At 34.2% G+C, this 24,991-nt stretch overlaps 3 protein-coding genes and 1 non-coding gene across 4 annotated transcripts in view; 3 read left to right on the top strand and 1 right to left on the bottom strand.

Moving 5' to 3' along the window:
* Positions 1-24,991, top strand: part of LOC144853156 (uncharacterized) — a 195,577-nt gene that overhangs the window by 34,207 nt on the left and 136,379 nt on the right. The gene's annotated exons all lie outside the window — the stretch shown is intronic.
* Positions 690-6,474, bottom strand: LOC144845295 (uncharacterized). Its single transcript, XM_078702513.1, has 5 exons — positions 6,273-6,474; positions 3,966-4,046; positions 2,904-3,060; positions 1,870-2,335; positions 690-1,582 (listed from the first exon to the last, which is right to left on the bottom strand). Exons 2-5 carry the CDS (start codon positions 4,031-4,033, stop codon positions 1,374-1,376), a joined length of 900 nt encoding a protein of 299 aa, XP_078558639.1. The 5' UTR covers positions 4,034-4,046; positions 6,273-6,474; the 3' UTR covers positions 690-1,373.
* On the top strand, positions 10,683-10,755 carry Trnav-cac (transfer RNA valine (anticodon CAC)). Its single transcript has one exon. It is a non-coding gene; the product is annotated as a tRNA-Val (tRNA).
* LOC144845795 (vacuolar protein sorting-associated protein 72 homolog) lies at positions 13,293-24,980 on the top strand. The gene is made up of 7 exons (XM_078703240.1): positions 13,293-13,452; positions 17,335-17,459; positions 17,980-18,132; positions 19,749-19,875; positions 21,519-21,713; positions 23,050-23,209; positions 23,728-24,980. The coding sequence occupies exons 2-7, from the start codon at positions 17,340-17,342 to the stop codon at positions 24,020-24,022; spliced, it is 1,050 nt and encodes a 349-aa protein (XP_078559366.1). The 5' UTR covers positions 13,293-13,452; positions 17,335-17,339; the 3' UTR covers positions 24,023-24,980.

Below are 24,991 nucleotides of genomic sequence, written 5' to 3'. Positions count from 1 at the left end.
GTGCGATACTCGGTGTACAGCAAATGAAGCTGTAATGACGTCATAAGACGGGATGTGACGTCACATACACATCAATAACCTACCAAATACGGCTATATGGTACCATCTTCAAGACGTCATATGGCTGCATCCGGTTTGAAAATAAAAAATCCGGCTCTATAGCTTTGAGGACATGTGCCTTTAGTATATTCATGCGAAATCCCAGCTCAATACTACAACGAATAAGGGAGGAGTAGTACTTTAAAAATCGCACTTTTTACTCAATAGTGTCCAGATGGAGAAAATGAGTAAGTCCTAGACTCGGGTACCCCGAGTAAAAAGTAAACTTGCAGTCAAGAGACTTCCAACGGAACACCACTTATCACATCCGACCATTTCGAGTCCCATTTAACATTACTCGTCTTCTACCTTTTAAGAAGTCTTAAATTCAATTATAGACATTACCGGAGATACCATAAGCTTCAACCTTCCTTAACAGTCTCATATGAGGTACAGAATATAATGATAAAAGGTACAAAATCAAAAATATGTGACGAACAAAAAATCAAAACACCTGAAGGTGGTGATATGTAGCTTGTTCTGTACATGTATGTATCTGTGTGCAGTACCAAAGAATAGGTTCTTTATTCTTTGTATACTGTATTATGTGGAATTCTTGGAATTAAGAAAACAAGGTACAAATAAAAAAGTATCTTAAAAAGTTCAGCATTTAATGTTATTCATCACTTGCAAAAAATGTTTATGGTACAGATCTAAATTTTGTTAAAGTCCTAGCAAAACTCTTATGGTTGGCCATTATATTTTATAGCATACAATAAATATTAATACTGCAAACACATACAACTAAATACAGTATTAAAGAATAAGATTCACGGGTTATGTACATATGTGAAATGGTTACCTATATCCATGCAACTGAAATATGATTATGTAATTTGCACAGGAAAAAATGGTTTAAAAAAACCCTCAATTAAATATGGACCTGATGCAATACACAATAAAAACAGCTTTAATAATAATAATCTATGTCATTTAATGTAACTTACAATTAAAACTATACATTACAAAGTGTTACATCCCTGTTTGTCTATAATTACTGGAAAAATATTAACAGTTTAACAAACAATTGTAAAATATTATAGAAAGTAACATGAACATAAAATAATAAATAAAAATTACATTAATTGTTATTATTTAGAATTATTGCAAGATGGCATAATTACAATGCTAACAATTGTGTTGGAATAGATATGATTTAAAAATAAACAATGAAACTAATGAACACAGAATAAAATACAAAGCAAAATTTAGAAAACAAACAAAGATAAAATTATAAAATGTGTTAAATTACTATAAAAAGTGTGAGAATTGTATTAGTCACTTCCAGCCTCTGCCATGTAAGCATCTATTTCAGCATCTAAGGCTCCCTTGGTTTTTGACATGTATGCATCTAGTTGATTATCTAAATCTTCTCGTGACACAACTGCTTGACGATTCTGTCCACGACCACGCCCTCTACCAGACATTTTTCCTCCCCTGCCTCTACCTCTGATATTCTTGCCTTTTCCTCGTACTCCACCACCTGAATATAAAATATTAAAAAATCATAATTTAATCATATAAAAAATAAAGGCATATCCAAAATATAGTGAGGCACAAAAGAAAGAATGGGGTCAATGATTTGAGAATTTTTAGGGCATCAACATAATCGATTAAAATCCCACCTACTAAATTAGGCATAATTAAGACACAAATCCACAGTAAGGTAATCCACGTATAATCCCACTCCTTCATTATTGTCAAATTTCATAACCAGGCTCTCCAGGATTATACTTGGTCATGGTAAGTCAAAATGTAGAAAGAAATTACCCCGAGCACGAGATGACAGAACACCACGCATCCCACGTCTGTTTTGAAAACCACGTCCTCTCATTCCACGTGCACCTCTTGTTCCTCCAGATAATTTGTTGTTACGTGCACCACGCCCACCACGTGACCATGACATCCCACCTCTGGTCATTCCACCTCTGGTCATTCCACCTCTGGTCATCCCACCTCTGGTCATCCCACCTCTGGTCATTCCACCTCTGGTCATCCCACCTCTGTTCATTCCACCTCTGGTCTGCCCACCTCTGGCTCCACGCATTCCACCTCTTGCAATGTTTCCTCCTCTTGCTATTCTTTGACCACCCCCACCTCGTGGGGTATTTCCTTGAGGTATGTTCCGGAATGCTGCTCGACCTCCACCTCTCACACGTCCACCACGTCCCCTTACACCCAACCTTCCACGGATACCTTGTTGGCCAAGGCGCTGTTGGATAGATTTCTGGTTTTGCTAAATAAAAATTGTATAAAAATAATCATTAATTGTTTTCGGGTAACATGAAATTAGAATGCATTTAGACATTTTAGGATATTTAAAAATAAAACTCACTGTCGATGAGATGACAATGAGATAAAGTTACAGTGAGATGAAGTGAAAATGAGATGTTGATGAGATGACAATGAGATAAAGTGACAGTGAGATGAGGTGAAAATTAGATGTCGATGAGATGACAATGAGATAAAGTGACAATGAGATAAAGTGACAGTGAGATGTTGATGAGATGACAATGATATAAAGTGACAATGATATAAAGTGACAATGAGATAAAGTGACAATGAGATAAAGTGACAGCGAGATGAGGTGAAAATGAGATGAGGTGAAAATGCGATGGCAATGAGATGAGAAGGCAATGATTTCACAAAGGAAAAATGTATACAATTGAAATCTTGTGTTTCAGTTATGAAGTTTATGCTAATTTTGTCTTTTTTTATGCTCTTTTGTTTGAATGTCACTATAACCAAATTGAATGCTGTTTCACAGAAGTATGCCTTCTATGCTCGTAATTAGAAATAATTACTTGTGATGTTAGTCCTAATGCTGCTTTAACTGTTGGTCTGTTTTCCATTTGAAGAGCTAGCCGCTGATTGGCTCGACTTGATTGACGTTGCTGTTGCATTGTATTCAACCTCTGTTGCTGCGTTTGCTTTGGCTTGGACTTGATGATCTTTGTGAAGCTTGATTTTAGAAACAGTTTCAGTCACTTACATGAGCAATGAATAAATCGGTTTAATGTGGCTCAACACTGGTTTACAGTGACATTAAGTGTACAGTAAATCATCATATATAATTAAATGAAACAATCATATTAAAATGTTGTTTCATCTGATGAATATCATTTCTAAAAAACAATATATGATTTCATGAAAAGTAAACATCTCTTTGAAAATTTAAAGCCATAAGGTATTCTCAATAATATCCAAAACAAGAGTATTTATTGAAATATAATTTCATTCAATAAATACAGTACTAATAATTATAGAATTTCATGCTTACTTGTATAACAGAAAACATTGTGTTTGTGCCAACATTATATACAGGATAATTTTAGCATATTATACATAATCAATATGCATGCCTGTAACTTTGTGCAATCTCTATTTTGTATTTAATCTCATGGATAAGAAACCAGAGAATTATTGAAACACAATTTCAATGAGAAGTGAATAATACCTGTACAACCTTGCAAAGGTATACAAGTGTTTTGCACAAAACTATAGCCTTATTAAGGCCAAAGAAAAAGTAATTACATAGTTTAAATAAAAGCATTAACCATCAACAGCTCACTTAGCCTAAAATACAAGGAGCCAAATCTGGTTAAGGCAAGATGCTTTTACTTGTGTACTTTCCTGGGACAATATTTGGCAATATTTGCCCATATAATCATTCTGTTCTAATTATTGCTCATGTATATAAATTACATGAATTATCACTGAAGGCACCATCACAAGACATCTATAGTCTGTCTTTCATCTTTCATACAACAGACAAACAGACATCTTACAACATTTGATGCTATTTATCAGTGAACCTTTAATTTAAAGGTTTTTGGTATTAAAGTATGAGACGTCAAGTTTCATACCGGTCATTTAGTGAAACTTTTGTTGTGCTTTTCAGCACAAACTTTGTCGACGGTTGCAGACCACTCATTCTTTTTTGGTTTCTGAAATGGTGAAAAAAAAACAATGAATCATGAAATGTAAATGTAATTGTTAAATAAAAATCACCAAACAAGACAATAAAAAAAATAATAAACTCAGCATGCCATAATACTTTTATATAGACTACAGCAGGCCTACATGAAAGGTAGGGAAATGGGGTAGCCTTATTTATACAAGCCTAGTAGCTTCTAGCTCGGTCCTACTAAACACCACCCGATACCTACCAGAGCAACACATTCTACCACCAGAGAGCAGCCACCTGTTTGGAATTGATTAATAATGGTATATTACAAATTTCAAGGCTTAATTCTTTCAGAAACTGATAAAATTAAAGTTAAAAGTGAATTTTTCGCCATCGCAATTCCAAAAACGAACACGTTCATCCATGTCTATTGTGTATGGTATTCAGCGGTCAACTGTGAAGCGCTACCGATGCATTTATTTGGTCAAATAAATCACTATAACATTTCAAAATAAATAACGCTTTTGTTACTCAGTCAACTGCTCATAGCATTTATTTGGTCAAATAAAATCAGAAATTCTTTTTGTACACTATAACATTTAAAAATGAATAAAACTTAATGCAACAATATTCTTTGGTTGATATTTTGTTGGTCCTTTTTTAATGAAACCATAGAATTGGCTACGGTCATTCCAGTAATCCGACACGCCCTTCTATCAGTGATGGTATTCTGTTTAATAAATATTCTGCCGGCGAAAGTCGATTATCATTTTAAAATTTGTTAGGCTTTCGCACTTTTAAAAAAAGAGTAGAATCATAGAACAGGGATGTGGCAAGAACAGAAAGTATTACCATGTATTTTTTATCGCATAGAATCAGCAATAATAATAATTATTATCATCATGTAATAACAAAATGAATTAAAAATGATTGTGTCAGTTGTAATTTTAGTCAAAAGTTTCATCTCACATTTTCTGGACCTACGCTATCTGGAGAAAAATGTACGATATCTTAAAGATTGCGTAAACCAATTTTAAATGATAATCGACTTTCGGAAGAATAATTACATGAAAATCGAAAATGATAACATTTGGATTGTGTATGAATAAATACTTTGGACACAATTTTAGATGATCAAAAAGACACACGCATTATTAAACAGAATACCCTCACTGACAGAAGGGCATGTCGGATTTACTGAAATGACCGTACTAGTCAATTCTATGGTTTCATTACAAAAAAAAGTGTGTGAACATTGTATAGTTCTATTTATTATTAAATGTTATAGTGTACAGAAAAGAATTTCTGATTTTATTTGACCAAATAAATGCTGTGAGAGCAGTTGACTGAGTAACAAATAAGTTAATTATTTTTAAATATATAATTACAATTACAATATAATTCCCTTAGTAATAACACTAATATTGATCGCTTCTTTCTATTCTACTATTTTACATCACTTTTAACCTGAAATATCATTTTTCTATCTTCGATGTCATCTTGTTTTAATGATTTAAATTTTTTTATCTAAAGTAGTTTTTATTAAGATTTTAACCAGCCTGTTAGTGGCGATGATTCGCAATTGGTCTGGAATGAAATAAAAAATGTTAGTGCACACAGAATTTATTTGACCAAATAAATGCATCGGTAGCGCCTCACAGTTGACCGCCGAATACAATACACAATAGACACGGATGAACGCGTTCATTTCGTTACTGTTATGAAGTTCGAACGCATTCGATTCTGAAATTGCAACGGCGAGAAATTCACTTTTAACTTCAATTTTATCAGTTTCTGAAAGAATTAACCATTAAAATTTGTAATATACCATTAATAATTAATTCCAAAAAGGTGGCTGCTCTCTGGTGGTAGGATTTGTTGCTCTGGTAGTGTTTAGTAGGACCCGGCCTAGGCCTAAGCCTCTATTGCAATTGCAAATTCGCACCCGGGCCCTACTACTACTTACTAGCATATATGGAATATTAGTTTGTATTGTAGGCTTAGGCTAGTCTACTAGTCTAGGCCTAGGTACGGTTAAAAATACAGTAGGCCTAGGCATAACTAGCATAACTAGACTTGACGGGCAAGAAGTAGTAGGTCTAGGCCTAGGCCTAGGCCGGATTCCCGCCTAGGCCTAGCTACACAACCAATATGCGGCCACGTCTCTCTTTTTCTCAAAAAACCATACAAAGAAATCATCTTCTAGGGCCGCCTAGCCTAGTTAGTAGGGCCGGATTAGTCTAGGCTATTTTACAACATTACATACTATGAATTATACGTCCGGTTCAAATGTTCTTATTAAATGATGTAAAAATAACGTTGCTCTTTGTACAAATGTTCTAGACGTTCCTCTCTTTTTAGTCTTTCCCGTGTGTGTAGCCGTAGTGTGTGACGGAGAGAGAGCGAGTTGGTTGGTCTGGTGGTGCAAAATAACGACGGGTGACAAAATGGCTGGGATCCCTTCTCAATTTGTTGGCCGAATGCGACTGCGTGACAGAGTCTAGTTTGACGAGTTTGTGGCATAGGCGGCGTCTTCACGTTTTAAATGACTTTACTCTATCCTAATTTCAATTAGGTACAGTATGCTCTATCTAATAATTTATTTGAAACTTTTATAACAGTGGCATACTTTGTTGATAATGATGCGTCCAAATAATAACTTTAAATGAAACAAAATAATGTGCGTGTGTAAAATAGACCTTAAGTATTTTTAAAATAATGATACTGATTTAATTAGCAATATTTTGTAGATTTTAATACTTACTAGGCCTATAGGCCTATTAAGGGGACACCTTCGAGACCCAACAATTTTTCCAGTTAGGATGTCAGGGGTACAACTATTCAGGGGATACATAAGCCAAAAACGAAATTTTCCCCTTAATAGGAGTGTTCGCGGGGAAGAAAGCCCAAAAATATACCAAAATGAAAAAATATTGACTGGACTCAAGAAATCGAGAAGAATTGAAAATTTAGCAGTCTTTCAAGACAGAGAAAGTATATCATACTTATTATCATAATTACTATAACCTTACTAGTTATATGGTTAAAACAACATTTTTGACCAAACCTTGAAAAACTCTTCATATGAGCCTAAAGTAGCACCAAAAAAAAGTTCTAATATGTAGTTGGTTGAATTTATAAAAGCTAATTTTCAGAATGTATTTATCAGTAGTAACTTATGTCCCTTGTTAGTTTTCAACTTGTGTCTATCAAATCTAAGTAAACTTTTGTAATGAAAGTCCTACAGTTAAATAAGTGTTAATGTATATATTAAGACTTGTTTTGGTGTTTTGTATAGTAAAGACGCATTGTATTTCAATAATATGTGCCTACTACTGTAAGGAATGCAGCTTTATTACAGCAAATTAGGTCGAACTGGAATTCATAATGAACTACAAAATGCTGCGCAAAGAACTTTTGATTAAAAATATCATAACAAAGTTGCAAGAACTTTCAAATATAATTATTGCAATGGATGTAGTATTGCAGAAGACGACTATAGCTATGAGGCTGTTTAGCCTTTAAAAGAAGTAATATTTGGACATTTTTTTATATGGTGATGTCAAATGATCAACAGATTTTTTTTTTTATCAGCTCCTAATTATTTCTCTTTTCTAGGGTTGAACGATTTCTTATATAATATAATTGCTACCTTCTTCTCGTCATTATATTCCCTATCAAAGTTGTGAAACTTTATTGAAACTTTATTTCTTAACTTAATTTAATTTCTTTATTAGGTTTTTGTAAAGTAATATAGGCTAATGAGGCCAAAATCCTATATTTGTTATTCGGTTGGCCATACGATGATGTCATAACATCCGAGAGGTAACAATTTTGCATGAATTCATCTACAACGTATCTACTTGCATATGTTTAAACAAGTTGGGGTCACGGTTGATCTTGAGGAGCTATATAATAGATTAAAAATAGGCATGATTTTTACAATATTTTGTAAATTTTTAACTAAATCGCGCGCAAATATGATGTCATTTCAAGTGGAAATGGTCTATTTTTTTTTTCGATTGCTACTTTTCAAGTGAAAAAAACATGTTGCGGCGTAAAAAAGTTCACACGCATTTTTGACATGCGCAAAATGCCATGATTCGCATAGAAAGTTGATTAAAAATTAATTTTGCGCATTTTAAATGCGCGTGCGCGTGTAACTTTGTGTGAAACACAGAAAGTTGATTCTTGATATGAATTAAATTTTCAAAGTGTCAATACAAAATTACGTTTGGTTTTTAATCTATGATCAATCATTGAGATTCATAAAATCGCGCGCAAGTCACGCAACTCTGACGTTTTAAAAAAATAAGAGGTGCACAACTTCACGTAAATTTCGATATGTTGACAAAGTTACGAAATTTTATGTTTACACGTATTAGAAAAACGCGACGGACAAAAATAGGGTGGAAAGAAAGAAGAATAATACAGAAAAAAAAAAGTTGATGATGATCTCATACTGTCCCATAAATAATTTGTTTGTAATTTAAAATGCATGCGTCGACTCCTTCTTCGTGAGGGATATTAGGAGGCCTATACAACGATGAAACATCTAATGTAGAACAGAATTATTAGGTAAATTTTGAATTTGGTTAATTTTGCGGATAAAGTCCGTGGATTCCTGAATATATGAAGGGAGATCAGTCACATATATGGTCTAAGTAAATCATCCATATTCAGAAATTTTCTCTGTAGCAGTGCCATTGCCCGAAATAATGGGTCTACCAGGATTGCCTGCTTTATGGATTTTAGGTAGGAAATAAAATCTGCCTGAACTGGATTAACCTGTGCCAAATGAGGTCCAATCTCAATCGATGGAGTGTTTTTTTACAATCACAGAAACAGATTTTGCCACCTTTTTATCCGCAATTTCCGGGGTGGGATCTGTTGTAAGTTTACCATAATGAAGAGGATTGTTTAGCTGTCTTAAGGACTCCTCTTCGTAAAATGTGATGTCCATAGCGGGTTTAATGATGATAACGCTGACGAAATTTGGCAACGGCCTGCCTCTATTGTTTCGAGAGATTGTCATGTTGATCTGGACCAGGGATGTAGTTTTGAACATCCTCCTCAATAGCCTGAATAAATGTTTCTAAAGCTGGAAAAAGATTTTTAGGTGGATTCCAGGAATTCCAGGTGTAAATTTATTAACGTTGGCATCGTTTTGCGTGATCGTAATCTTCTGGAGAGGGACTCCATATCCAAAGATATAGTTGTTGTGCGCCGACCGAAAGAACCTTCTGCAGGGTTTCCTATAAGCCCTGAAATCATCCGAAGGTAGAGTCATTTGTGTTGAAATGACCAAGTCTGCAGGTAGACCAAATTTGTGATGTCCCCTCTTGGACATTACCTTTGCTTAACGGCAATCATTGGCGATAATCCTGAGTTTGTTTTGAAACTCGGATGCAGGAAGTTCTCTTTTTAACTCCTTGGTTCTATAGTGAATTTCAACGTCAAACTCTTTAAGGATCATTTTGCGGCAATTGCCAATTTGGATCTCATTGAGTTGACATGCATTTTTGTGAAGGACAGCGTTCCAACGAAAACGCATGCTATCATCTGCGAATGGAATACCAGATGTGACATGACATTTGAGTCTTTGGGGGCTTGCACTGATGAAAGGCTAGTGTTGCCTGAAAGCTCTGCTAACTTTTCTGGCTGTTTTACTTTATCGTTTTGATTTAGCTTTTCGCTTTTTTTTGTATCTCCATTGAGATCCAGCCACTGATACCCACAGCATTGTCATTTTTTCAGTATTTTGCTTTTAGATTTATATATAAATATAAAACTATATAGATATAATAAACTTGGTCATGACATCATTCATTAAGAATAAAACAATGCATATACAATGATAAAAGGTACTTTTTAAATTGTTTACGAAAGGAAAAAAGAGATGAAGAGTTAACAATCTAGAATTTAAATGATTTCATAATAAAGGACCAGAAACGTGAATAAAATGAGAGGAACTTGTTAATCACCCAAAAGGAATAGTTAATTGAAATGTATGTCTAGTATTTCTCAGATTGTGATTTGGAACAGCAATATTAAATAAATTGATCATTGGGGATTAAGATTGTTAAAAAAATATTGATACAACAATATCAATAATTTTATTCTAGTCACCTTCAGTTACTGTAACTGAGTCCTCTACAAGAGAGGAGACAGGCACCGCTGGGAGATATGGCTTATGCCCCTGTGTATCGTATCATGATTCGGTGGTCTATTCTGTTGGCCTGAGGAATATTAACAAAATAGAGGCGACACCTCAACATCTTGTCATTAAGTTCTTAACATGGTCACGGGTTTGAGCATTGAAGTAGTGTAGGGAAAAACTGGTTACAAAAGACAGTACACGTGCTATTAAGAGGTTTACGTACATAATTTTAAATGTTTTAATTAACATGTGAATATCATAATTAGATAATGTTGTTTTTCTGATATTCAACTGTTAACAACTATGTCTTTTTTGATCTAATCAGATTCTCTAGTGAAGTGGTCATCACATCTGACTAATACGCAGAAGGTCCCCGGTTCGAGCCCGGGCAGGATTACTCTCACCCTATATTTTATCCGTCGTTTTTTCACAATTAACATGTGAATATAATAATGATATAATGTTGTTTTTCTGATAATCCACTGTTGATAACTATTGTATAAGATGATCTTATCAGATTCCGTACTGTAGTGGTTATCACGTCTGCTTCACACGCAGAAGGTCCCCGGTTCGAGCCCGGGCGGAATCTATTGTAAACTTATTTTATCCGCGCTTTTTACAAAAAAAAAAGAAATAGAAATATAACAAAATAATTTAGTTTTTTCTGCAAATCTAAAATTATGTATTTAATATTGATATCAGTGTCACACAGTCGCAACCACGGCTCATTTGGACATAATAAATTGATTCGACCCAGCGGTATAAAACAATGATAAATAGCCACAACTGTAGGTAGGTAGGTGAGTCCCGTGTTCTCTGAACGTAGGGGAATGAGCTGTTAGGAGCTCATTGTACTAAGCCTCGGCATTATGTGGTAGGGTGGCCAGTTCCTTTCCACGCCGCCTTTTTTCTCCCTAGTATTTTCAACCAGGTACTCATTTACAGCTGAGTGAACTGGGAGTTGTCGGGAATTGAACCCGGGTCTATCTGCCACAACTGTACAACTCTCAAAACAACTCAAGAAAATTTAATAATACCGTTTGGCAAAACAATTCTTTCCTTTATAATCCCAACCAAAAAAAAAATCCCCACAAAAAAACCCAACCAATTCTCAAACGATGATCGCCCTTTACAGTATCCCTATTCCCAACACAATTTATACAACTCCCCAAATTTCCCAATGCTTCCAGACAAAATATCAACAATCTTCTTATTGTTCAATAAATCCCAGAAACCCCCCTTTCAAATACATTAATACAATAATATCCCAGGATGATGAATAATTAAACGAATAATAAAGGTCCACAATATCGTTACTTCTTGCCTTCTCCCGTATCCGTTTCTGACACAAAAACAAATTAGAAAGATGAAAGTTAAAAACGATTCTGCACGCCTCTGCTCCCGCTTTGCTGGTATTACCAATTATAATTCTCAAACTAATTTTCAAAGTGCAACTAGTTTCTGACATCTAAATAAATTAAATATAAAGTTAAAATGTTTCTTGATATCGCTCTGTATATACTGCACTCCAACAATCCGCTCTCCCCGACCAATTATTTCTTTCTCCTTTTCCACGTAAAGTTATTCTTCAATACTTTCAACAATTCTTTAAATGCAACTAATTCTGCTATTTCCAACAGTTATTTCTTTCTTCAATTTACATACACAATTTCAATTAATCCTCAGTAATCTCAACAATTAACAGTTCTACATTTAAGTACAGCCTTATAGTATTACTTCCATCTCACTATTTATTTTACTTTATGTATCTCATTTATTTCCTTTATGCTTCTGCTTTATCATCATAACACAATTACTTTCTTCTACTTTACGTCTTAATTTCTCATATCAATGTTCACCTATCCCTTTCTTGCTTAACATCTCCCCCTTCTCTGTCTCCTCTCATTTTTCATCTCCTTCCAAATTCCCTCAATTATACACATACCACCACCTTATCCTTCTCCACCAATAAGCAACTCACACCCTAACTTAACTCTTATACTTCTCCTCCAATCAGCAAACTCCTCGCACAATCCTTCTCTGCAACACAAATAATCTGCTCCACTGGCTTCACACAATAGCTTCCTAAAACAAAAGAAAGGTTCAAATAATGAAAAAAAAGGGAAAGTAAAATATATACACAACTTTATGTCACGTGTGACAATCCGTTTCCGTGGTGTAGTGGATTTACACGCAGAAGGTCCTCGGTTCGAGCCCGGGCGGAATCACTTTCGATAGAAATGACGATAGAAATATTAAAATATCAACTGTTGACAAGTGTCTGTTATGTACTAATCAAATTCCGTGGTGTAGCGGTTATCACATCTGCCTAACACGCAGGAGGTCCCCGGTTCGATCCCATATATCTTATCTGAGGTTTTTGCTTTTACAATTAACATTCGAATGTAATAATTTAAAATGTTGTTTTTTTGATGATCAACTATTAACAACTATGTCTGTTATGATGTTATCAGATTATGTAGTGTAGTGATTAAGGGCATTCCCACCTGTTCCGTATCGCGGAACGGAAGACGGCGCCGTTCATTTCAACATGACGCGCCCGTTTACCGTTCCGTGAAAAACATTCACGGAATTATTACATTCGAACGTTCCGTCACGTATTCCTTGACCTCACATCATGACATCGGTGTCAAATGTTATTTTCATTAAAATGGCAGCCGTTTCTGGGTGGTCATCATCAGATGATAGTGATGATATAATTCTTTCCGCTATAATTTTAGCCAGAAGGGGAAACGTTGGTAAAGCATAATCTGGCGGTTAATGAAGATGAGTTTTCAATTATTTTCGAATGACGCCTCACCAATACGGTTACCTGGTCGATTTGATTAAAGATGACATTACAAAATGTAATAGGCCTACAAAATTCAGAGAGAGTATTTATGCGGAAGAATGTCTATCCATCTGTTTAAGGTACGGTATTGAAATTACATTCGCCTTAAGCATGATTCATTCAAACTTAAATAGTAGGTATATGCACAGGGCTTATGATTATAAAGTTATTCATTTTCACAAACATAAATTAATTCAGTTACATAGTACATTTTATTTTAGAAGTTAATAAATGCATAATTGGCGTGCCATAGAAGTAAAGCTCGCTCGATCCTCTCTCCTCCTCTGCATGCTGGCTGGCTGGCTGTCTGTGTGCTGTGTGTGCCGCCGAGCTTTTCAGAAAGTCACGGCGTAGAAGCCTACTTGGCCTAGGAAGCTATTGTATAAAGGCTAGGCTACATATGTAACATTTGTTGTGGCTTATATAACAAAACAGGTATATTTAAATAAAATGAAAATTTACAATAGTTAAATGTTAGCCTTGCTAGGCTTGTTGGATTCGCTTGTTGTTTTAGGCCTAGCCTAGGCCTAGGCTAGGCCCTAGCCTACTACTCCTAGGGGTGCTGGTCAACCCGTACCCAAACCAACCCGTACCCATGCCAACTCGTACCCAACTTGGCTAACCCGTACCCAAATAATTGGTCAACTCGTACCCACTGTGGCTAACCCGTACCCAAACCAACCCGTACCCATGCCAACTCATACCTAAATATTTGGCTTACTCGTACCCAAGTATTTGGCTTACTCGTACCCATTATTTGGCTTACCCGTACCCATTTTTGGCTTACTCGTACCCGATTTGAATAATTACTTGTAATGATTTGATCGGCGCAAAACTAGTTAGTGGTATGCTTTTGCCGTATGAATATTTTTATATTTAAATTGTTTTTTTATTTTACAGGTCTCGGTGAAATGTGTGCTAATAAAAATTACCATTGATTTGATTGTAAACTTCGTTTAATTAGGCATATATTTGTTAACATTTATTTAAATGTAGTATTATAGTTTTATAAAAATATGTTTGATGTGCCTTTTTTATTTACGTAAGAGAACATTAATTAATAAAAAAATATTTTAACTGTTGTATAGTTAGTATTACAATTCAATTAAGCCCAGGTAAAGTACCAACAACGTATAATTTTATACTTATCAATTTTTATTCTTTTATTTTATTCTAATTATCTTCCCTGATTACATTCGATCAAGTAATTATTATTTCTATTGTATTGGTATATTTAAAATTGGTTGAATTAACGCCCTGTTTTAAGCAAAAAGCCTGCAGGGCTATGGGGTCGAATTACTCGTAGATTTCGTGTTACGTGTTTTTGCTGACCGGGATTAACCTTTTATTATAAAAAACACGCATTTATAGGGCGTCAAAGAGACGACTCAGTAATGACGTATGATCGTTTTCCATATATTTTATTTATTAATAATTCAGTGAAATGATCATATAGCCCACACGTACTGTCGTACTGTAAGGCAATTAAACATTTTGGCAGATTTTCTTCTATAACAGGTACGTGTTTTTGCTGAATAGGGATTCCTCTTTAATATTTAAAAAAAACGCATTTGTACGGGTCCATTTGTGTGTCAAAAAATAGACAACGCAATGTGGCGTATGATCGTTTTCTATTTATTTTTTCTTAAATAATTCAGTAAAATTATCTGTTTGTTACGGTAATTAAACATTTTTGGTAGATGTTTCCTCAATAACTTACAGCTACGTGTTTTTGCTGACGAGGGATTCCCTTTTTTAAAAAAAAATACGCATTCTATAATGTGTCAAATAAGACAAATGAATGAACTACGATCGTTTTTCCATGGCAACGAATGTCGTCTTATTTACTAAAATAATATAAACGTTCTGAAGGCCTACCTACACGTGTCTGAGTACCGTACGTATCTGTCAGCGATAAGATGATTTTTTAAAGTTTTAGTAGTATTTATTTCGGTTTTTAGTCATAATAATAATACAGTAATAATCATTATAAAATGAAAACGTAATAACAGCAAATGTCGTCGTTTGTAATTAAATGTTAAATTATTGGAGGTTACCTTTTATTATTATTCTCACATCCGTCATTGTATACTAGATAAACGGCAATAATATAATCTACTACTAAATGCTCATAGCAGCAATGAGGCTGGTATCCACTTAAATAGTTTCGTGATTTTAAAATACGAGTGACTACTTAAAAATGTATTAAATATTTTCGAAATGTTAAAACAGTTTAATATTTTCCAAAACTAACAAAACAACAAAAACCATTCGTTTTAAAACGATTTTCAAAAAGCACATTACTTCATTATCTGTAAAATAAAATGAAAATACAAATTATGTATAAAAGATATTCATGTTTACTTTTAATAATTCAAGTTTTCATCATCACAGACTAGTGGGTATTTCAATTTCCGTGTACCACTATTCGTAGAAAATAATAATAACTCATAAATGAAAAAAAATAGAATACAGCACAGCCGACAACTGACATCTTCCACAGAGCCATATAAAACAGCGCCCTCAAGTATTAACTTGACCAAATACGACGTATGCAAGTACGATGAAAGCTGTGCTTTTTTCGTACGAGTCTGTACATATTATTATACTTTTTAGGTCAATAGTTTTTGCCATTATAATATCGAACATATGATTGGTATCTAAAAATTTAATAAAACTGGGTAATATATATATAAATATACTTTAAATAGCATTAAACTTGGGTACGGGTCAGCCAATGATGGGTACGGGTCAGCCAACATTTTGGGTACGAGTTGGTGGGTACGAGTTGGCATGGGTACGGGTTGACCTGTATTCACTCCTAGTACTAGGCCTAGGCTAGTAGTAGTAGGCGGATCCCGTAGTAGGCCTAGTCTAGGCCTACTAGCCTAGTAGAGTAGGCGCGCCATAGAAGTAGCCGGGAGCCTAGGCCTAATACTAGCCTAGGCTATCCGTTGTTTTGTAATTTGTAGTGCTGAGTTTTCTCGGTGTTCGTTTCGGTGGTATACTTCCTAGCTTGGCTAGGTAGGCTACTAGCTAGAGGGATTGCTGGCTAGGGCTAGAGTATAGTAGTAGGCCTAGAGGCTAGGCCTATTACTACAGTAAGTATTTTTTGCCTAGAAGGAAATTCGGCCAAGAAAATGTGAATGAAGACCTAACTGACTATTCTATACCTTTTTTTGGCTAAATAAACCTCCTTCCTAACTAGGCCTAGGAGGTGAGGTTTAACTGTATGGTGAAACTTTGAAAGATGAAATATCAGTACAGTATGTGTAATCTGGAAAGGTGATAAGTACAAAAATGGATCGTCCGGGCCTAATCAAATTTTGTTTTCATTGTATACTACCATTTGTAGCACAACACAAGGTACCGTATTGTTTCGTTTACTCTGTACACGAGATCCCCGAGTTGTACAATGAATGATTAAATTTACTCCCCAACTCGGTTCGTTTGGGGTAAAGCAGATATTTGTAGAATGTTTTACTCATCTGTGATGTTACCTGTTTGGGGTTGTTGTATGTTGAGCTGTGCAGGGAATATCAGTAACGTTGCTGGGTAGAGCGGGGAAAGTAATTGGTTCGTCTGTGCAAACGCTTGACTCTTTCTACATCAAACAGCTTGCCGATGTGTTCCATGCCATATTGGAAGACATCAATCATACTCTCCATGGCGACATTATCAGCTCCGTAATCGTTAGAAGTGGTAGGATGAGGGTGGTGAATGCACAGATGGACCGTTACAAGTACTCGTTCTACCCAGCTGGGATACGACATTATAACAAAAGATTTGTTAGATAGTTCTTTTTTTCCTTTTTTTATATTTATTTTAGGCAAGCCAAGATATGATCACTGTAATTTAATTATATTGGATATTTAAAAGGAATCTGTATCTGTAAAATTAATATTTAGATAGTAATCAATTTTTCTTTTACGTAATTTGTTGCATAAATAAAAGACAGTCAGACGTATACTCTCTATTAAAGATGTATTGTCCCCCAAAAACATGAAAAATGAAGATTAATTAAATCAGACATTGAATAGGTTAGTTTTAATAAAGTTAATCACTTCCATAGAAAAAAAACATGATACAAATAAATTGTTTTTTGAATTGCAGTTTTTTCAGGCAACTATTATGTGACATTAAAATGGCATATTCAACAAAAATGTTGTTAAGAAATATTTTTTCAGGGGGACAATACATCTTTAAAATCTAAATGACGAAAATGTATGTATTGAGCGGAGTCATTGAAATCGCACCAAACATTGAGATCATTAAGAATTAATTCTTAAACTCTTATATTTTTATATGCTCTTGTAGACAACATGAGCCTTGTTGGTGGTCGAGAGAAGCGTGTTACAGCTGGCAACAGGCTTCATCGTATGTTAGCTGAAGAAGCGGATGAGGATGACTTTTATAAAACAACATATGGTGGATTTTCAGAGGTAAATTACTAATATATAACAAATTTTCAGTCATAGTGACTTTTTGTAGAATTTCATTAGTGGTGTACTGTGCTTTTTACTCCTATGCCTAACAATTGAAAGTTCTATCATTTTAGTTTTTGTAAAATATTTGATTTATTTAATGTAAATTGAATTCAAGGAATTTTTATGGTATTTCAGATTTTCCCACACAAAGCAACATAATTTGAAAAAACAAGTGAACACTGTACAAGGAGGGCCATGGGAACACCATTATCACTTGGGCACACCTACCGTCTTTCTTAAATCAATATTAATAAATTATTATACAATATATTAATAAATTAAAATATTGTGCGCCCCTGGAAATGAGAAGATTCACAATAAGTAGTCAGGTTCTAGACAGCGATTTCTCTTTAAAAAAAACATTTTGGCACACATGGCATGTCATAACTATGAGCTGGTGGCGCTACATAAAAAGGGACAATAACTAGTCTGAGACTTGTGGAAGTCTACTCAATAGGTATTTTGTACTTGACAGGAAGTTGATGACAATGAATATGAAAGTGAAGCAAGTGGTAAAGAATCATCAAGTGACAGTGACATTAGTGAATCAGAAGATGATGAACCAGAATCAAATGATGAAGATGAAGGACCAAAAAGGAAGAAAAGAGTTGTTACTAAAGCTTATAAGGTAAGAAAAGATAAAAGACCAAAAAGGAAGAAAAGAGTTGTTACTAAAGCTTATAAGGTAAGAAAAGATAAAGGACCAAAAAGGAAGAAAAAAGTTGTTACTAAAGCTTATAAGGTAAGAAAGGATAAAGGACCAAAAAGGAAGAAAAGAGTTGTTACTAAAGCTTATAAGGTAAGAAAAGATAAAGGACCAAAAAGGAAGAAAAGAGTTGTTACTAAAGCTTATAAGGTAAGAAAGGATAAAGGACCAAAAAGGAAGAAAAAAGTTGTTACTAAAGCTTATAAGGTAAGAAAAGATAAAGGACCAAAAAGGAAGAAAAGAGTTGTTACTAAAGCTTATAAGGTAAGAAAGGATAAAGGACCAAAAAGGAAGAAAAGAGTTGTTACTAAAGCTTAAGGTAAGAAAAGATAAAGGACCAAAAAGGAAGAAAAGAGTTGTTACTAAAGCTTATAAGGTAAGAAAGGATAAAGGACCAAAAAGGAAGAAAAGAGTTGTTACTAAAGCTTATAAGGTAAGAAAAGATAAAGGACCAAAAAGGAAGAAAAGAGTTGTTACTAAAGCTTATAAGGTAAGAAAGGATAAAGGACCAAAAAGGAAGAAAAGAGTTGTTACTAAAGCTTATAAGGTAAGAAAGGATAAAGGACCAAAAAGGAAGAAAAGAGTTGTTACTAAAGCTTATAAGGTAAGAAAGGATAAAGGACCAAAAAGGAAGAAAAGAGTTGTTACTAAAGCTTATAAGGTAAGAAAAGATAAAGGACCAAAAAGGAAGAAAAGAGTTGTTACTAAAGCTTATAAGGTAAGAAAGGATAAAGGACCAAAAAGGAAGAAAAGAGTTGTTACTAAAGCTTATAAGGTAAGAAAAGATAAAGGACCAAAAAGGAAGAAAAGAGTTGTTACTAAAGGTTATAAGGTAAGAAAGGATAAAGGACCAAAAAGGAAGAAAAGAGTTGTTACTAAAGCTTATAAGGTAAGAAAAGATAAAGGACCAAAAAGGAAGAAAATAGTTATTACTAAAGCTTATAAGGTAAGAAAAGATATAAGACCAAAAGGGAAGAAAAGAGTTGTTACTAAAGCTTATAAGGTAGGAAAAGATAAAGGACCAAAAAGGAAGAAAAGAGTTGTTACTAAAGCTTATAAGGTAAGAAAGGATAAAAGACCAAAAAGGAAGAAAAGAGTTACTAAAGCTTATAAGGTAAGAAAGGATAAAGGACCAACAAGGAAGAAAAGAGTTGTTACTAAAGCTTATAAGGTAAGAAAAGATAAAAGACCAAAAAGGAAGAAAAGAGTTGTTACTAAATCTTATAAGGTAGAAAAAGATGAAAGACCAAAAAGAAAGAAAGGGGCTGTTTACTAAACCTGAAACCTAATGTAAGGTAAGAAAAGATAAAGGACCAACAAGAAAAAAGTTTATAGAATAATAAAAAATGAGGTACCAAAAAAGAATTGTTTGCAAGGTAAGAAAAAATGACTAAAAAGAAAGAGTTGTTCCTAAATTGTATAAGGTAGAAGATGAAAGACCAAAAAGCTTATTAGTTAAGAAAAGCCACTCAAGTGTACTGTATTTCAGCTTCATGTACTGTATTTTATTACATGTATTAATAATATTCATTATTTAGGAACCTGTCAAAAAACCATCAAAACTAAAAAGCAGTAGTAAGCCTCATCAAGAGAAAACAATTGTTGAGAAGAAATCTTCCCAGAGAATAGACACGGATTTAAGCAAGCAAAGTTTATCATCATCTTGTAAGTGTGGTACATGCAATTTTCTAAGGAATCACTATAATAGCATCTGGTTTAACGATTTAACTACTGTTTTTATATAAGAATTTTGCCAAATTCTATATTTGACCATTTTAAAAAGTTTTTAGTAGTGGTTCCTGTTTTTTCTTTATGTATCAAGAACTCTAAATTAAAACTTACAAGTTGCAACCAGTTAATTAACAAATTTGCCATACTAAAGTTAAAGATCTATTGTCCCCCTAATGTTGAATTTATTGTGGAGTAGCTTTGCGTCAGGCAGTTGAGTAATTGGTCAGATGTTTGCCATACTCTAATGGAAGAATAAGTGTTCTCAATGTACTTAGTATAACGTACAAAATTACGTCAGAGTGAGCCAAACATCTCACCTATTATTCCACTCCCTAAAGCAAAGCTACCCACAGTAGTTAAAAGCACTTATTATCCTGTTGGTGCAGTACCTGCTGCTTACTTGGGCTCGAATCCGAAACCCCTAGCCATCAGCACAAGCTTGATGGTCTATAGTGGTACTATATGAACGGAAGGCTAGTGATCTGGAGGGCGTGGGTTTGGATTCTACCCAAGAATAACTTGCATTACATTACTTTTTTTGTTTTCAATGTACTTAGTATAAAGTACAAAATTCCGAGTGGGGCAAACATCTGACCAATATTTTTTTTCTTTGGAAGTGAATGACTTTATTTAAAGTCTATTCAAAGTTTGATTTTGAATATTAATCTTTTCATTCATCATTTTTTTTGGGACATTTCTTCTTTAAGCTGGGATTTTGAACAAATCATGTTCACATTATCCCAGCTTATTCATATGTTTAACATTAGATTTTTAATAAAGATGTATAGCAACTGATTTGCTTCCTGCCTTAAGCAGTGTACATGTTTATTAGGAGGGAAACTTCAAAAGGGAGTGAATTGATTGAAGAAAGCACCCTCTAGAGACATGGGATTTCCGTGCTATGATAATCTTACTTTATGTCAAGGAAAGCTTAAAAAGAATGCGACCTATGGAGACCAAAATAACTTCCTATAGATTATAATCTGGAAGGGTGAAGTACATTTTAGTTCTTAAAACATATGGTCTTTCTTAAGATAAGTGCATCCTGTGTTTGTGAAAAGCTTGGGTACTTAACATAAAAAGCATCCTGTATTGCTATCCATGGAGATGAAAAGATGAAATATTTTGTTTTTTACATGTAGTAGAAATGGTTTTTCTACCCCTGAATTATCGAATACTAAAACGGTTTGAGAAAAATAGAATGGCAACAAATAGGTGTTGAGATTGAGGATGTTTCAAGATTTTTAATGTATTTTGGCTTATCAATTTAATTTAAATTTCATAAGATGCATCATAACAAAAAAATGAGATTTACAAAATGTACAACTTAAATAAGCCCAGAGCTAGTTCCACCAGAAAAAAGAGTAAAAAAGTATAAATAAATAATATTTTAGAAGTTATATTTGAAGATCGAAAGTAGAAATACAAATTTATATATAATTTGCCATGATCTGGTTAATGAGTATTCTTGACTTACATATTTATAATTTAGAATGATACAACTTTTTTACAACCTACTTAAAAAAGTTATAATAATACTTAAAATTATCAGCATTTTATTTAACATTTATATTTAGTGAGAAAATCATCAAGGAGATCTACGATACAAAGAGTAACAGAATTTAAATCTAGAATCAAAGAACGTGAAGAGAAAGCGAAAAAAATGAAAGAGCAAGTGTCAAAGAAGAATGCACCAGAAGTACGTCGATTAACGCAGGAAGAACTTCTTAAAGAAGCTAAGAAAACAGAAATTGAAAACATTGCTTCTCTCAGTAAGTACACATTTGGTAGAGAATTGGTATCTAAAATGCATGTCATGTTTTACAATATGGTTATAGAACATAGAAGAACATTAAGTTAAAAAGTTAAGAGGTTTAGAGGATAATATTATAGTCATCTTGTATCTTCTTCTTTTATCACTCCTTAACACTTTGACTGCCAAACACGAAGATCTTCGTTTTTGGAAACACAACGCTTAACTGCCAAACACGAAGATCTTTGTTTTTCGCGTTTTTTTACGAAATCCGGTAGATAGGTTAATTGTTGGTATATACTATAAATATGAACACTATATTCGGTCTGGACCGTCAATATTTTACAATTTGAAAGTAACTAATTTGGTTACGAACGACTGTCAAAATGGTACCTGTCGAAATAACAAACACCGCGCATCACAGTAGCGCGTAGAGCGATGGCTTGGCGCATTGTGTATCGGTCGCGCGCTAGCTATGCCGCCGAAGCATTACAAAGGTTTTTGTGGATTGACATGTTTGTTTGTTATCTGAATAAAAAATAATGGAGTCATTTTCAATATGAAGTATTTAATTTTATTATTGTATGTATACCCTAATTGTTTTGGTGTTTTACTGAAAGTGACCGAGTTTCACGCAACAAACTTGTTTTGAAATGGTATGGATATTATCATCAGTTTACTATCTAGGCTAGGCTAGGCCTAGCCTAGTCGTAAAACGGTTCCGGACCAACTTTAGGCCTGGTTAACTAGGACTGGTGTCTTTACTATGTGGATTTTGGCGAAACATTGATGTAAGATTTATGATTTATAAAATGTAATACATTTTTTGTTAGTGATAACTTGTTTTTATAGGCCTATCGGTGCCGTGTAAGTAACTTTTTTGTTGTTTGTTGATCTCACCGGACGATATTTTCATATTGTGATGCCTTGCACAAAATCGCGAATATCTCGACTTTCTTGCGCGAAACTACGAAAAACTCAAAAAGTGGGTTACTTTCATTTTACTATTACGATTTACATATTGCGATTTAAAAATCGTTCTTGGTACCATTGTAAAGCTAAAATCTTTATGATTATTTTAGTCTAAATTACATATAAATCAGATCACATACATGGTTTCAATCAGCTTTAATAAAAACATCGAATTGGTCTAAAAACGCTGGCGGTGGCAGTTTCTAACTGGAAAAACCTCTGGCAGTCAAAGTGTTAATTGTGTAAAGCTTGAGTCAACTTGATGATAAATTAAAGACGTTTAACGCAAAACAACCAATAACTGCTGAACTGATAAGCTCAACGTCTTGAAAGTAACAATTATTTATTTATATCAATGTATTCTTTCAATTTAACAATTTCAGAGGCATACCAACTTTTGGAAGCAAGTAGAAAGAAACAGAAGTTTACAAAACAAGTTTACAAGGGTCCCACAATCAAATACCGATCAATGTCAATGCCATTTGTGGAGGAGATTAAAGATTCTAATTCTACTGATGTGGTTGTGGATAAGGATGATAGCAAGTAAGTTGTACATGTATTATTTTACATTTTAATCATCATTATGCACGCTTCATGTATTAATAGCTAAGAAGTTATATAAAGGTTCTATGGTTGCAGTAAATTCTGGAAAAAGTAGTGTTTCTACAGAACCCATTTCTATTGTTTGTTGCCAGGCATCTTTTTATTTAAAATGTTCAAGGTAGTAGGAAGCTAATTGATGTAAGGGTGTCGACCTATGACACCATGCATACAATTCTGAAAAGATAGGAAAGTCATCTTACTCTTCTTAAAAAATTATTACTTTGACCCCATTCACAGCTTTTTGATCCAGCTTTATTTTTTTGACAAAAATGTCTAGAGCTTCTAAAGAGATGGTGAAAGACCTTAGAAAGATTTCTGTGGGAAAAGAACATTTCTCCTCTCTGTATCTTAATTGCTTTATTTTATGTTTTGTCTCCATTTTGAATAAACAATGTTTACATACACTTGATTAACACTAAATTACTTAAAAATAATGATTTTATATTATTTGTTTACAGTGTAAAAGTTCCACCTGAAAAGAAGAAATTTTCGAGAAACTTTATCACGTTTAGTGACACAAAAACATTTGATGAATACTTTCCAAAGAAAAAGAGCCGAAGCCATGGCAAGCAGATTTGTCCAGTTACACGACTACCTGCCAAATATCTTGATCCAATTACTAACATTCCTTACGCCACAATACAAGCCTTCAAAGTGATACGAGAAACATATGTACCAGAACATACAGAGGATTTATTGGACTACAGAAAAGCGATTAAGTCATATCCACAACCAGTGAAAGCAAGTCAATGAAGACAATTTTAAATGGTATATGGCAGTTGGACTTAAGGGGCGAAGCTGTATGTTGTAGCATTTTAAGAAAAAAGAACAGTTAAAGATGCTATACAGGGTTCTTGGATTCAAACAGTACAGTTTTAGATTACCCCCTAGAACAACTACTACCCAGACAACTACCCCCTAGAACAACTACTACCCAGACAACTACCCCCTAGAACAACTACTACCCAGACAACTACCCCCTAGAACAACTACTACCCAGACAACTACCATCTAGGACAACTACTACCCAGACAACTACCCCCTAGAACAACTACTACCCAGACAACTACCCTCTAGGACAACTACTACCCAGACAACTACCCCCTAGAACAACTACTACCCAGACAACTACCCTCTAGGACAACTACTACCCAGACAACTACCCTCTAGAACAACTACTACCCAGACAACTACCCCCTAGAACAACTACTACCCAGACAACTACCCTCTAGGACAACTTTCCAGGTGGTAAGATGTCCATGGTGTAGTTATCCAAGAGGGAATAATATCCAATTCTGGTATCACAAATTTGTAAAATATTTTGTCACTATATGCATGCGACTTGCTTGCCACTAAGATTCTGCAAACTATGCAATTATATGTACAAGTGTGATCTTCTAAAACTCTGTCTACACTATCAAACTAGTTCGACAAAAAAAGTGTGATGTGCCCAAATATGGTAGTGATATGGGCACATAACATTTTTTTTGTCCCATAAAGTTTGAATGTAGATAGAGCTTAAGAGCAGTATATCAAACCTACACAAATGGTTGAAATATATCTGTTATATTGTATACAGTATTGTAATAGAACAAAACTCCCCTGTTTGCGCCCAATACCAAGACAGTAGTTTCTTCAATTTGCTTTGTGGGCAAGCTAATAAGTGAGATTGACATTTCTATACTGGTGATAATAAATCCAATGCAAATTGTTTCAATGTGT

This window comes from Antedon bifida, chromosome 1, assembly GCF_963402885.1.
Source record: "Antedon bifida chromosome 1, ecAntBifi1.1, whole genome shotgun sequence".
NCBI classification, from domain to species: Eukaryota; Metazoa; Echinodermata; class Crinoidea; order Comatulida; family Antedonidae; genus Antedon; species Antedon bifida.
This window is presented reverse-complemented; position numbering and strand designations above follow the sequence as displayed.

Excerpts from the sequence above, each read along its gene's own strand:
- LOC144845795 (XM_078703240.1), top strand. The coding sequence starts at position 17,340 with ATGAGCCTTGTTGGTGGTCGAGAGAAGCGTGTTACAGCTGGCAACAGG. Across the intron at positions 17,460-17,979 it reads CATATGGTGGATTTTCAGAG|GAAGTTGATGACAATGAATA; the intron begins GTAAATTACTAA and ends TGTACTTGACAG. Across the intron at positions 21,714-23,049 it reads TGAAAACATTGCTTCTCTCA|AGGCATACCAACTTTTGGAA; the intron begins GTAAGTACACAT and ends TAACAATTTCAG.
- LOC144845295 (XM_078702513.1), bottom strand. The coding sequence starts at position 4,033 with ATGAGTGGTCTGCAACCGTCGACAAAGTTTGTGCTGAAAAGCACAACA. Across the intron at positions 2,336-2,903 it reads CATTAGGACTAACATCACAA|CAAAACCAGAAATCTATCCA; the intron begins GTAATTATTTCT and ends ATTTTTATTTAG. Across the intron at positions 1,583-1,869 it reads TCTGTCATCTCGTGCTCGGG|GTGGTGGAGTACGAGGAAAA; the intron begins GTAATTTCTTTC and ends TTTTATATTCAG.